Source organism: Anticarsia gemmatalis, chromosome 19 (assembly GCF_050436995.1).
Source record: "Anticarsia gemmatalis isolate Benzon Research Colony breed Stoneville strain chromosome 19, ilAntGemm2 primary, whole genome shotgun sequence".
Classification (NCBI taxonomy): Eukaryota; Metazoa; Arthropoda; class Insecta; order Lepidoptera; family Erebidae; genus Anticarsia; species Anticarsia gemmatalis.
Genome location: NC_134763.1, coordinates 10,486,794 through 10,502,231, shown reverse-complemented (window position 1 = coordinate 10,502,231; position 15,438 = coordinate 10,486,794). Strand labels below are relative to the sequence as shown.

The 15,438-nt window shown below is 32.6% G+C and overlaps 1 protein-coding gene across 2 annotated transcripts in view; it reads right to left on the bottom strand.

The window, feature by feature from the left end:
- Nucleotides 1–995: 995 nt before the first annotated feature.
- LOC142980889 (protein turtle homolog A-like) overlaps nucleotides 996–15,438 on the bottom strand; it is a 112,636-nt gene continuing 98,193 nt past the window's right edge. The window contains exons 9-18 of one of the 2 annotated variants that reach the window (XM_076126474.1): nucleotides 13,840–13,976; nucleotides 11,100–11,259; nucleotides 10,564–10,721; nucleotides 10,362–10,382; nucleotides 9,985–10,141; nucleotides 9,419–9,582; nucleotides 7,796–7,988; nucleotides 7,291–7,468; nucleotides 6,598–6,776; nucleotides 996–6,193 (exon numbers count right to left, since the gene is read on the bottom strand). In XM_076126474.1, coding sequence (XP_075982589.1) covers nucleotides 6,102–6,193; nucleotides 6,598–6,776; nucleotides 7,291–7,468; nucleotides 7,796–7,988; nucleotides 9,419–9,582; nucleotides 9,985–10,141; nucleotides 10,362–10,382; nucleotides 10,564–10,721; nucleotides 11,100–11,259; nucleotides 13,840–13,976 — 1,439 coding nt within the window. In that variant the 3' untranslated portion in view covers nucleotides 996–6,101. The remainder of the gene's footprint in view (nucleotides 6,194–6,597; nucleotides 6,777–7,290; nucleotides 7,469–7,795; nucleotides 7,989–9,418; nucleotides 9,583–9,984; nucleotides 10,142–10,361; nucleotides 10,383–10,563; nucleotides 10,722–11,099; nucleotides 11,260–13,839; nucleotides 13,977–15,438) is intronic. The other variant, XM_076126475.1, reaches the window with a different exon arrangement.

Below are 15,438 nucleotides of genomic sequence, written 5' to 3'. Positions count from 1 at the left end.
TATATTCATGCCCCATATAAATACCTCTATCAAAATGATTTAGACGCATGTGCTAGTCTCATCATATGTGGCATTTTTTGTGTCCGTGATTGGTGTGCCTATTCGTAAAGTTCCTATTTTTTCAAAATTTTACGCACTTTTTCATACTTTCTACTTTTTTAAACTCGGGTTTGGTTTCCGACCAATTATTTTCCTTGAGCCACAAAATTCAATAATAGATTATACTGATAGCAAATTATGCTTTTGCATATTCAATGTCAGCAGAATACTTGTTTCTTTAAGATGTAAGCACGCTAATGTGCAAAAACCTTAAAGATATCATACGAGTTCGTCGCCTCGCAATCCGCTTAGTATAAATGTGTCTCTTTCATACATCCTATTAAATATATTTCTGTCTCGCTCTCACAATTCATAATGTCATATTAAAGATGCTCTTTGAATTATAATGAGGGACTATCTTTTGTTCGTGGATTTGTCTGCGATGGAAAAGGATTTAATTAGACGGTTGGTTGGGTTGATAATATGGTGTAAAGAAATGATATTTGTTATTATATCATCGTGTGTAGGGGTTGGAAAAGGGTGCGTTGTATTTTTAATAGGATTTCTTTAATTAAATTAATTCTCGTGAAATTTTATGAAGGGATAAATACAATTTGGTTCAATTCGTGTTTATTCTGTTTGTGTCTTATGTCATGGTTTCTTTTTGTAAGTCAAAATCTTTACATACAATTCGGAGTCGAACCCAATACTGATTATGTACTAAGCCAAACCTTGTTTTATAGTGGGACTGCTTTAAAAATATTTTCTCTTGCATTTTTTTGCACATATTATTTTGATATTAAAGCCCAAATGATTGTAGCAAGCTTATTAAAGTGAATTAAATCATCTAATTCAAGAACAGACCAACAGTTTTTATTATAAGACCATCAACAATGTGCTGTTGAAATAAAACAAACGTTGTAAAATATAAACTTTATATTTCTTTTATTTTCTGTACAATGTTATACTAAAACGTATACATTTGAAATGGTTTTTATTTGGTACAATATTATGGAAACCCTTGGCTTAAATATGTTGACAAAATAATGGGTAAAGAGATAAAAATTAGAGCATAAGAAATTATAGAAGAAAACCTTGGCGGAGACTACAGATTTCTCTTTCAGATATTTATTACGGTATTATAGTAGTAAAACACTTACTCAATTTTGAGTGATGCTCAAATCAGTCAATAATATATGGGTCAAAATTATACTTTGAAATCAGTTACTGTTGCTTAAACAAAGTTCTACTTTGAAAGTGAAAGATATCAGCATTTGGCAAACGATTCATATTTTTTAAAAAATGTATAAGTAAAATATGTAATATGCAGATTCAAAGCTTATAGACGAAAGATGTAGACTTTCTGTCACTTCGCCACGAGATTTTTAAAACATATACAGAAGTTTACAATTTATTTCTTATAATGGAGATGTGATCATATGAATTTGTAAATGTAGGTTATAATATATTACAAACTACAATTACAGAAGTACTAAATCAAAAATTGACACACTGGATAAAATCGATAGCAAACATTTAATTTCAAATAAGTCACAAGGGAAATCTATTGTGTGCAGAATCTATGTTCTATTTGTTATCTATTTCAATAGCAATTACAATATCATAAATACTGTAGTCAATTACTCTTTGTAATTTAAATTATAGTAGTATGTCACATCTGTAGCTCGATTTTTTAACTATCGACTACTGACAAACGGCTAACTATCGAGAATTTTATATGAAAATCTGATCAGCGCCTCTTGCGGGCGTCGTAAGAACTATTTTATCACAAGATTTAAAATGTGCATCTTTCGATACTTGACAGTACCAACTGTAGCGCGCTGCTGAACCAATATTTTATACGCGATCTGTCTATTATGGAATCTATATCACACCAAAGTCGCTGTCCCACTGATACTGATTTGATGCAGGCAAGACGACGTTTGCATTAAAACGTCATTATACTTATACGGCTGTGCGGATTTTGATGAAATTTGCATAAAGATATATAGATAGAAAAACATCCGATATGATAAGGTACTTTTTGAAAAAAAATGCCTATAATCTGCTTTTTCATGTTGTAAAAATTGCTTACGAGCAGAACCACGTGGGATAGGTAGTATAGGTATAATGTAAACGGACTCAAAAGCGAAGGATGCAAGAAGAATGAATAATATACTTAGAAAGACGTTAGCAAAATGAATTCAAACCGTGCTTACCCATTAATCTTGTGAGACAAAGGAAATAAATGAATATATCCATCAAGTACTTTGTATTCTTTGGTTTTTATGTAAACCTTGATTCTTATAACTAAATATGTATTACAAAATGGATTTTAACATTCTTCTTTTAGAACATATAAAATGGCAATCTAGGAAATAATACTTTAAGAATAGTATTTACGACAATGTGACGTCATTTATACGATTCATTGACCTATCTTATTACAGTGATTTTATTTGTCAGTTACATAATATTCATTTAAACTCCATAATACTTGTTTTAATAAAAAGCAATCTTCATTCATATATTATGCACCATTTATCTGTATGTATGTGAATATAGCAGCAACCACTGGGATGGCTATAGACGTAGACGTAACAACGATCATCTTTCCATTCACTCTACACTCCTTGCCTACTTATTTAGTATGTATTTTTGACCTTTCGCACAACGGCTTGCAGCTGTATTCATATTATTTCATATTCACAAAAACCACGAACTATAATTGTACGATTTAAAACAGTTAAATAACATTTTCAAAGCCTTTGAATTGATATCATTTACATATTTAACTTGAAATCCAAATATATGGTAGTTCCATGTATTATTATAAATTATATTTTTACACCAAATATCATTTTATAAATATACATTTCAATTATTATTCCTTACTTTAATTATACATATAATTATTTTAAGAAATCTATACGTTTATCGGTGAGATGCGTATCTACCAACTACAACTATTTAACTAAATACATTTATATGGAAATTCGCTAAGACTTCATCTTAATACCCGTATTATGTAAATATGGCAGCTAAATTGTTTTAAATATTTTCTATTACATTTTTGGTAGATTTACAGCTCTCTTTTTAATATAATTTTTTTTCTTAATTGTATAATTTTCATACATTTTGATATTCTCATAAATTTCTTTATTACAATAGACTTTTAATTTCATTTTGATGTTTGCTCTATCTTAATGTACATTCAAATAATTTATTTGAGATTAAACATCTTATTCTCTGATTTTCTGCTTATTCTAAAGCTAATATTTTTCTTTCACATTAACTCAGTTGTTATAAAAATTGTATCCAAATATTTTACATTAAAACACTTTCAATCATTTTATATGTCACAGATGTTTTTAATATTAAAAAGAGCTTTCCTCTTAAATTATTAATTATTTTAATAATTATTATGTCCTAGCTCAAACCAACTACCAAATTGCTATGTACAGATAAAATTATTTATAATTATGATAAGCAAGTAAAGTAAATTATTTATCACTAAAATAATACTGTGTCATGCATCCACCGCATCTATACACTTCTCAATATAACTCAAAATAATTATTTTTTTCTCGAAATAATTATTCAATAATTTTTAACTCAAAATAATTATTCACAAAAAATATTCAATACAATTCAATGGCATCATTCATTTTTATTGAATAAGTCAAATATTTTCAAAAGTCACAATTCATATATCATTCGAAAAATGTAATTGAAAATAATTCTCGCCGGCGACAATTTTGAATAGTGTCATAAAATATATTTTTTCTTTGTGAAATTTAATAAGATACAGAAAATACGTGAGCTTTGTTCGCTCTATGATAAATGCTGGCTATATATTACTATCATAATATATTATATACTCGTATATATACTGTGTAATATAATATATTATATCTCATTGTTGATAGTCTCACGTATAGCGATTTAGTTGATGATTTCATAGTACTGTTACTGTTTCAAATGTAAGGTGATAAATTCTCTCACAAAGCTTGTAATATTATATGTATTAACATAAGTTATAACGAATGGTGCTTTTAAGAGGTACCTTGGGGTTTAATTTAGATCTAGTTTATTATAGTAGATGGTCGTTAAATCTAAAATGCTATATCAAAATACAAATTAGAATCTGTCTGAATGTCATACAGGCAGTCAAATGAGGCTTTGTTATAAATGGAGCATAATATTATAATATACTCTGCTAGAATTTAAGGGCTGAGTTTGAGATATATCATACTTCAAGTGCAATGGCTAAAGGTCTTCGGTCCTATGGGAAAAAACGGGATTTCGCGTAGGTAGGTTATGACTTAAGGTGGACTCTAGGACGTTTCGGTCGTTATCTAGAACTTTAAAAAATGAGTCAAAGAGTTCACACATACTAAACGATATAAAATAATTTTGTGAGCCTAAACATAATATTAGGTCGGGGAAAAAGTCTTTTCGCAATAGTATGTATGACCTTGTAATGAAATCTCTTTGGCTTCAAGAATCACAAATAAGTACACAGTTCATTAGGTTTCTTTCAGTGAGCTCGTAAGGTACCCAAATATCGAGCATTTTTGTGTAGAACATTTATTACCAGTTCATACATACTATAATGCGAAAAGACTTTTTTACCGACCTAATAGAACGGACGAAGAACGGTATTCAATAATATTTATAGGTCGTGTAACGATTAAAACATTACATGCACTCTCAAACCATTTTGCCTATGCACAAACTGTGAGCCAAAAATTTTCAGTCACCGTTGCACTCAATAACGAGGCTTCAAAAAATGTCGATAAAAAGAGTCCGTTCAAAAATCGCGAACGAAGCCTTTTACTTTATACCTATATATATGTTGCATGATGCAGTGTTTTCTGAAGATAATAAATCTTTGGCTTTATCGTAGTGCCGACTAGGGCCGATATTGTGCCCAACATTTTCTTTTCCATGGAATAATGGTTATGGGGTATGATATTATGTTTTGGGTGTGAAGTGGATGAATTTTGGCCTGTTTTATTGAGGTCTTTAAAAGAGGTGGAAAAATAATTTTAAGTTACTTTTAAAGATATAGTTTTAGTGACGAAATAAAAAAGTTTTGACATTATTATCGAAATGTTTTATCAATGTATAGATATTTTGCATTTTACAGTAAAAAGCAACCTAAAACAAAATATTCAATACTTTTCTCTACATTACGCAATGTGTGAGAATTATTAGAATTATAAGCTTGTTATAGCAATCAAAACCATCATGACCTTTATGTTATATATTGAATGAAAATCAATAAAATTTTAATTTTGAACTTGTTCTTTCCCGAACTTTCGTCTCGTTCCAATGAGAATTATTTTCTATTACATAAAACATCTCACGTTTTTAAACTTTTTTCACAGTGATTAAGAACTTCAAACTATTTAAGATAAAATTCCATTTCAAAGATTAAAATTGATAATCCACTTACTAGTTTTCAATGTATATTAATTTTGCAAAACTTAGTTTGAACTAATGTTTGACAATTAAAACTTAGATTAGCATTTGTTTGAGAGTAAAACCTTTTGAAATTGAAATATTTCTAATCTGAAGACATCCATTAAAGTGACGTAAAATGCAAAAAAAACATGTCTTCTTAAAATCATATTTTAAGATTACATATTTTCCATTTAGACTTAATGTACAAGTATCATACATTATTCTATATCAAAATAAAGAGCTTAAGTCAAAGATTTCGCGCTCATTATAATAATAATATGATATTTTATTCAAGTACATAAATAGAAAGTTTCTTTGAATAACCCAATGGGCTTACTAATTATAAAGGATACGGCATAATAAGTTTAAAAAAATCTATGTTCCAATTTCAATGGTTTGATCTTAACATAATTTTAACGATATTGTTGGTTAAAATGATTAAAAACACAATTCGTGAAAAAACATGGAATTTCAACTTTAAATAATTATCCATAATATTGTGGAGAGTGGTATAAATAAATAATAATTATATAACATGAAATTCCAATTAATAAAGTTTAAATAAACTCGAACTGGTTTAATGTTCGTTGATTTTAAGAGTCAGTTTGTGTTTCAATTGTGCCCATGTGTCTCGTTAATGATGTTTCTTGTATTTCATCTTCGCTTCGACTGGAATCTGAATCGGCTGCAATAAATTAATTAAATTTAATTAAGTAGATAATTATGAAATTGGTATTGATAAAGAACTTAATTTAAACATTAACGAGTTGAGCTTCCTAGAAATAAATAAATAATGGATCAGTATAAACTTCTGTAGCTTTCTGTTCTTTGATAAAAACATATTTTACTTAACATGCAAATAGATGACTTTGTCTTGGTCATAAATCATTTTAAATGGTTTCTAAAGAAATATAAAAATATCTCCAAAATAATAAAAAAAATGTGAACTCTCCTATTACCAGATTTATATTTTACGAATATTTGTGTGAAGAACACGAGTATCTGATTTTGGTCTGAGCCTGACTGTTAATAAATTGATCTTAATAATTATGTATTTAAAAACATATACTTAGTAGTAGAGTTATTTACCATGAGGCCTTGTATCCAAAGCCAGTACAGCAAGTGGCGCATCATCAAGTACACCAGACCATCTAGCAGCTAGAACCCTGGACCCTCGGTGTCCCCTCACCACGACGGTTGGAACCACGTTGGAGCCGATTGAGGACCCACCGTACATGGACACGCCCACGTTTCTTCGCAGGATCGTGCTAAGAAATAAAAAGTATATAAATGATTTTGTTAATAAACGGCACGATTTATAACTATAATACCATCATGTGCCAGAGACTATTATGTCATTGGAAAATCTGCTAAGTACATAATTTATTTTGAATTGTGTCTTGTATTTTGGTTCAATTGACGACTACGTAATAAGCTGCAAAATCGAATTCTCCATCCAAACGATCTATATTCTTTTGTACCTGATTCTAATAAAATAAACCAATTTATATTACCTACTAATAAAACGACCTTACTAAGTAAGCAGTAAGTCTCGCACTATACAGTTTGAAACAAGTAATCTACTATATTTTTTTCTTCTTCAATCTAACTTACTTTTAAGACCACGTGGACAGAAGTGTTGCGGCGAGATATGAAGGCATGTGAGGTTGAGGAAGACGACGTCAAGGATAGGGCGAAGTGGAGGAAGAATGTAAGGAAGGCTGACCCCACTACCATATGGGACAAATAGCCAGGTAGAGAGAGAGAGAGAATCTAACTTACTTTTGCTCCGAATCCCTCGGCCGACTCTTCTTCTTGCACATGACTATCATTGCCACACACAACGTAGTCAGTATAGTCAGTAGAATCAACGATAACGCAGCACCGACTAGTAAAGCTACGCTGTTGTCAGTCACTGGTGGTGACTGTGGTGGAGCTGGTGTCATGGTTTGGAGGGAACCTGGTACGAAGAAAAAAGGATATTAAGGTTATGATGATTTCAGATAACAATAATACTTCTAATTTTAAAGACCGAAAAAACTCTAATGACTTTCTTAAAAAAAGTTGCGTGTAGTTTAATAGCTGATGTATACTTTTGACATTGCCAAGTACTATTTATTTACTAGATCTACTAGGCCATATAACTGAATTAAAAAGAAGCTTAACTAAAAATATACAGTACAATACAGGTACAATAAAAAGAGCTACATTAGAGATAATAATCGTAGGTAGGTAATAGTTTTTTCATCTTACGCTAGGGCAAATTATTAACTAAGTAATTATTTACCTGGTCTATCCAAATCATCGGCAGCTCTTATATTCACGCTGTGCAACGCTGCAGGTCTTGGTGATCTTCCTCGTGGTGTTTCAGCGTACACCAGCAATGTATATTTGCCAGGAGACAGAGCATCTAGTGCAAATTGAGGCTTGTCGTTTCGCACTCGGTAGACGGCTTCAGTCAATCCGAAGGCGGAAATTCCCTAAGAGGAAAACAAATGTTTTGATGATAAATATTGAAAGACATACATTAAGTGTATCTTATCCACAAATTGTTACTTTTTAACACTTGTAACGGTTTTACCGCGACTTATGCACATAATACTACTGTGAACGAGTCTTAACACAGTTCTAGAAGGAATGCCGAGTCTCAAATCCGTAATTCATCACACCAGGCTCACTCCTTCCTTGATCTAGGAGTAAGCCCTTGCTCAGCAAGAGTTTTGCCATTTATGAGACTATCTTTTCCTGACATCAATTTAATCAAGTTAGGTATGAACATTATATAGTTGAAGTACTAAATAGAAATTTCTGTAAACGCCCACAAAATAAAGTGATCAAAGTAAAACAAATACACCCCAGTTTTGAACACAAAAGGAAAATACACTTCACAGTTCAACACTCACGTTCATTCGATAGAATATACATGCAAAGTCAACATAAAAATATCTGTGATCCAATAGTACTACAAAAACTGGCTATGAATTAACCGAACTCGCCATACAAATCTATTGAGGACAGTTACTGGTGTGTTTTCGAGGGTTTTTTAACAATTTTTTATAGCCTTTCGATGGTATTTATGGTGTAACATAGTAAATTGCTGTGGTTTACAAAAGTCCTATGTTTTCGTGATTTTGTTGTTGAAACGGATTTAAAAGAAACTTTAGAAATTGGGTTTATTTGAATAAATTGGTCCATCTGGCGATATTGAAATTACCTCAAAGGGACAAAAACATAGGTACATATTATATTATGCATAATTACGTCTATTTAAATAAAGGTTTTATCTAGAAAAATTGTAAACAAAGTAACATTATTACTTTTATTTTAAGTACGTATTAAAAGATGAGGTCTTTAAGACATTGTGGGTTATTAACAAAATAATCAAGTCATTAGTAACACAAATCTGGACGGCAGTGATATAAAATATTATTAAAAGAAATTCTGTTACCGTTTTATTAAAATGCAATTCACGGGATCGCGGTAGATGCTTCAACCAGCTGATGAAAGGAAGATGACATTAGATGAAAATATAAATCGTAGACCATATAAAAATTGCGAAAAGGGTAGGTTACATTCAGGATACAAAGATTTATAAGTACTTGAAATTGTAATTGCAAATTGAAATCTGTTTGCATTAACAAGAGACAGACAAAAATAGAGACTGGCAAGTATAATAAGGTGGAAGGATTAAATAATGACGTTAATAGTGTAGAAGGTGTTGATGGTTCAAAGAAAAAATCTTGAAATTTTGGAAAATTAAAATTTCAGTAATGATCGTGACGAAAAAATGGTTGCATGGTACAGGACAATGGATAAATATGAATAAGATGAAAAGGGTCACAACATCAAACAGTTATTGACATGAAGACAAAATGCAGGTCACTGTTAGCACGGCATCAGCCACGCTCACCTGGTCGTTCATAGTGGAGATTTCATTGAGGTCGCTCGGTTCAGCGCGGTGGCGTACCTCCAGGACTTCGAGCAGGAACTTCTGGGGTAGACCGCCATCGTGGCCCGGCTCGCAGTGGAGCAGTTCGTTTTCTATCTCGCAGTTGTTTGGCGGTTCAGGTAGCGCTGGACAAAGATGAATTGTATTTGTTGATATTGAGAAGAATAAAGTACAATCGACTTCTGGACTCGGATTTATGATAACCTTCTGTTGTCTTTCCAATAATTAGCGACTATAAAATAATATATTTAAAAATCCTTGCTAAGATGCTGTTAATTTAATTTTGTTGCACTGCATGAATAAAGTGTTACGCAAATATTTATTAATATAGTCGATAGTATTCTATCGAAGATAACTTTCCGTCCAATTTTTTGCAGTACAATTTCAATTTTAAATGTCCTTCTATACAATAAAAAACAAATCATCAAGTACCGTAGAGAATATCGTGATCCCAAAAACTTGAAATGATGTAGTTAGTAAAACTGGATGATTAAAGAGATGTTAATTGTGATGTTTTATAACAATACCAGCAGGCATAATCCTGAAGAGGCAGGGTTCCCGTTGGTTGCCGACATCATTACTGGCCCAGCATGCAAGCCAGCCCAGATCTTCATTTGTTTCTGACGGTAGACCGTGGATCACAGTACTTGTAGTTCCCATCACTGTGACATTTGATGCAGGTATCTGAGGTCAAATAGTAGTATTATTATCAAGTAATATTTATTTGTGGTAGATGCATTCTGATGCTTTGTTGGTGGTGTGTGGAATAAATATTTTTGTGCGTTATGTGCTGATGCTAATAACATATTATTCTTAGGTGATGTTCATATTATACAATTTTCGTCCATGCAGATGCATATATTGGCTATAATTTTATTGTATTTGTTATATTTGAAATTGTTACCATTTCTGAAGTCCCCTGAGTCTGAAATAAATATCCTGGATCTCAGTCAAGTTTAAATATTACGAACACATATAGAAAAGAAAGTACACGTTTCAAACCATAACCTTTAATACGGGAAGATATTTTTTAATGCACTTTTCTCGATACTCGATTAAATAATTTTTAAACTAGCAGTCTAGAACTTCGTGAACATTTTACTCACGGGCAAAACATCTTTAGTTCCGTTATAAGTCCAGTAGAACCTCAATGGTCCAGCATCACGGCTGACTGGCGCTGATACAGAACACCTCGCCCTGACTTCACCACCAGGTGCTCCGGCTAGTTGCTGGATGACGTTGCCTGATGCACATTCTGGTCGAGCTGCAAAAAATGAAATCTTTAATACTGACCTTTATCAATTGACCAAGAATGCAAATTGCAAAGACGTTTTAACTAGTTAGTTTATGTGTTATTCCTTTATGTACCTGCTATTGTAATCACTGTGACTAGTATTTCATTGTTACTCTTTCTAGTGTTTTTGTATTTTAACTTGTAATGGTTTTTCATGAGCGACAATTGTTGATATACTCGTAAAAACATTTGCTAATTATCCAGTGTAGTAGGTATGGTAACTCTGCTGACTGCAAAATGGAATGATGAGAACGGATTTCATCACTTGACTGACCTGGTCTTCAACTTATTCTGACTAAATACTTTCTCCAAAAAATATTTTACTACAGCTAAGTTATTAATACTCACAAAGGACATTCAAAGTGAGTGGATCACTCAGTGCACTGCCTTCTGCATTCCTTGCCCGACACCTGTATACTGTAGAGTGATGTCTTCTCAAACCTCTGATGACTAGTCTGTTGCCCTCTATTGACATACCGCCGATGGGATCATCTCTGATTAGATGGACCTGGATCAAAAAGAGCATTTATATGTCAACTTTTCTATGATTCAACAACAGCAGCTATTTTGTTTTCATGTTTACAAGCTGACAGTATGTTTATATGCGGCTTAAACCTCTTGCCTATTAAATTAATTTCAAGAATGACGTAAGGTCAAAGAGATTCGACTACCGATTGCATGATCAATTTTCGGATCTAACATATTTCAATGTGTGTGGGATTTCCTAAGCTGGAAAATTCCCAAGAGTAAATAAAATGTATTACTATAAACCTAGTTTACTTTAGCCCCAATCATTTTAGTTGATCAAATTAAATCGTTCCATCGATTTAACGTCCAGACTAATGTCCAAAGCAAAAACTAATTATGACAGCCACAGCGCGTTATTATGAAGTTATTTTCTACTAACAAATTGAATTTTCACGAAGAAACAATTAAATACTCATTATCGTATCACGCTACTCAAGACTTAGTGGAACATGCTAACTTACTATTTACCTTAGAGTTCGGAAATTCTGCAGTATTTTGTGTGTTTAAAATAACCATACTTAGGGACAGTTTCTTGTCAAATATGGGGGTTTCAGACTACGTTATAATATAATAGCATATAGTCAACCCAGTCCGTTGCGCTGTACATATTAGTGCATCTGTACACACTCTTCAAAGATTGTAGTTAACTAAGCATGCTGTATAGTACAAATGCTTGCGATAACATCGCGTCATGTGAGTGCCATGCTATGTAGTAGAGCCTCTTCGCTATACCATATAGTTTGAAACCACCTTTATGAATAAAATAGTGTCGGATAACCTATTACCGGCTTTATTATGTTATGAATGAAAAAATCTCTGTGTGCCCGCAAAGCTCTGTCTATGAACCGCTGAACTGATTTCCATGAAATTCAATATGGAGATAATTGAAAGAAGACCCTAAGATCAAACATAGCTGTTTTTTTTTCAAAACGACTTTTAATCTATCTAGTGGGGTGATTTTTTTCTACGTAAGCAGAGTCACGCCTGCTAGCTATCTATACTAATATTTTAGAGCTGAAGAGTTTGTTTGTTTGTTTGAACGCGCTAATCTCGGGAACTACTGATGCGAATTGACAAATTATTTAACTGTTGGGTAGCCTATTTATTGAGGAAGGCTATAGGCTATATTACATTAAGCTAAGATCAACAGGAGCAGAGTACCAGTAAAAATGTTCCAAAAACGTGGAAAATATGTGACGCAGGCGAAGTTGCGCGGGTCAGCTTTAGTTTTAAAATAAAAATAATTCATCATGTTAGTTGGTTGATTGATTACAAGTTTGAGAACATGAACTTTATTTGACTTGATTGATTTGAATTGAAGCCAGAGCAATAATTCAATCAACAGTATTCTAGACAATGAACTTGTGACCTACAATAAATTATTTATCTTTGATGTTGAATGACGATTAAATACATAGGGATGAACAGGACAAACCGCTTAGACCTTAATTTTGTTTGTCATTTCGACCTATTTGCATTAACGGACAACAACTACTTATTCACATATTTTATTCATGTTTGATTTTCTTTTCAAGATTTTTGTTTGTCTGTCTGCCTGTCTGTCGCTTTACTAATATAATAAATACTATACATACATAACATCCCGCCTGTTATACCCGAAGGTGTAGACAGAGATGTATAAAATACACCCACGTTTCGCCATTAACAATTATAAGAATAAATTGTATTGCTTTTTTCACTTCTGCATTGCAGACAACAGCCCCAAACTTTATACAAACTAGTTCATGCACATAACATTTCACTACCATAATTTAAAATATAACAAACTCATTTTCTAGTTTTATAACATTATCGGTGTATTAACGACTCGCGAAGCAAAAGTTACGTGGCCTCTGTAATCAGATCCGCCTCTAACTTTCAAGGTCAAAGGTCACGCGTAATTTTGCCTATAAGTAATTTCCTGTAAGCCAAATAACAAGTTTACGCTGTTAAAATGTGTCAGCTTTGGATATAAAACCTTTTTATAAGTAATTTTCTACTTTTTGTGAAGTATTTGATGATTGCTCTTTCTAACAGCGATCCGATATCTGGATACCGAGAATTTTTAAAACAGATCAAGTAGATAATTTCTAAAACTTTCTTAGACTATTTAAAATTTAACCGTGCTTCGTTGCAATGAACACCACCAGATAAATGAGTTGTATGTATGATCTGTCAACCTCCTGTGATCTGATAATAGCCGCCAGTTAGCTAGTGACCTCGGTCTAAGCAACCAGTGATGAAACGTCAAGGATACCAAAGTTTTTACCTCGAGAACACATAATTATTACTTGCAAGTAGCAAGTAATAATTATTGCATTAAGCCTATTGCAACTTTGATAGAAGTCATGCAAGGCAAAAGTCTAAAAGCTTTGTAACAGAGAATAATCGATAGGTATTTTTTTAATAACCCATTTCTGTCCCACTGCAGGGCAAGGGTCTCCTCCCAAACGAGGGGGATGGGTTTAGGCCTTAAATCCACCACGCTGGCCAAGTGCGGGTTGGGGACTTTGCATGCCCTCAATAAATGTATTAAACGATGTTTTCTTTAATTTCTTACCTCAGTCCCTTTATAAAAAGTAAAGTTGACAGCCGGTGGCGCCGCATCAGCGGAACACAGAAGCTCAGCATTCTCGTCTTCTCGCAGTAGACGAGGTTCTTTCGGCTCCACTAAAGAGATTTGTGTTACTGGTGGATCTGAAACAATGTTAATATTATTATTACTATTACTTATACAACTTCTTTTGCAAACTCGTAAAAATCTTCTGACGTGTAAACTAATTAGTGCTTTTTGGTAGATACGGTTAAAGTCGTAGAGTGCTTTCACATCTTACATAGACTTTGTCTGAGTTACACAATGTCAATACTTTATCTTATATCGATAGGAATCAGAACAAGACAACTCCTAAAGATTTATGTAGAAACAATAAGTGATACATACATAGTGCACATCCATGATTGTAGAGGGTGAATGAGAGCCAAATATTTGAAATTGTTCATGCAAAAAAAAAGTACTACATGTGTTTTATACTCCCACAGTCAGCTAATCCACAGGATCTAGGTAATATTAGATTTAGGAATCCTAAAAATAAATATTCTAAAGAGAAACAAAGAAAAATCATCACGGTTAATTCCCTTAGGGGTGAAAACAGACTACGAAATTCCATTTTCTTTTCAATTTGAGATCCAAACCAGCTTTCATTCCTCATCTCATTATTCTTTCAGCATTCTAGCCTGCCTATCTCGTCCATTAACAAATAGATTTCCATTTTAAATTCGAGACGAAACTGAAAACTAGGTCATTGATTGTTTTCAGACTTGTTTTTATTAGCTACTAAGTACGAGACCTGAATTAATAAGCAACGATGGAATACAGTAGCACGATTCTGTACAGTCGGTACTTTCGAGTATCAAAACTTTGACATTTGAAATGTACCGCAAAAATAGTTTCTATGACACCCGCTAGAGGCCCTAAACTGATTGTCTTACAATTTTTTTCGATTCTGTACAGTCGGTACTTTCGAGTATCAAAACTTTGACATTTGAAATGTACCGCAAAAATAGTTTCTACGACGCCCGCTAGAGGCGCTGAAACGATTGTCATACAACATTTTTTGACAGCTAGCCGGTTGTCGATAGTCGATAGCGGTAGAGAATCGAGCTACTGGGAGAAAGTTGTATTCACATCAGAGTGTGATATACTAAAACTAAATTAGGTCAAACTTTCACATGCATTGTGAAGTTTGCACCGAAAATGTTTTTGTCTGAATATTATTATGACGCAGGAAAATGTAAAATGAAATTGACACGTGTAAGAGAAGTGTAACCGTGGCGGTAGAAATAACTTTTCCTGGTTTTTGAAAACTAATAAATTTGAAATGTTTTTGATGTCTATAGTTGCGAATTAAACAGTTGCATATTTTGTCAATGGTACTATTTGTTGTTGGTACGTTTACCTGGCTTTTGGTACTAAAATCGTTACAATTTTTGATAAATATCATACGTTCATAATATAATATAGTACAGGCATTAATGCTTGAGGCACTATTTATCTTGTTTTAGAACCTTACATTTTCTGCAAGCAAGAATCCACATCTAATTAGCAAAATTTCAGGTCATTGAACTAGCAAACTTTATACGTAAAATTATCAACCTAAAA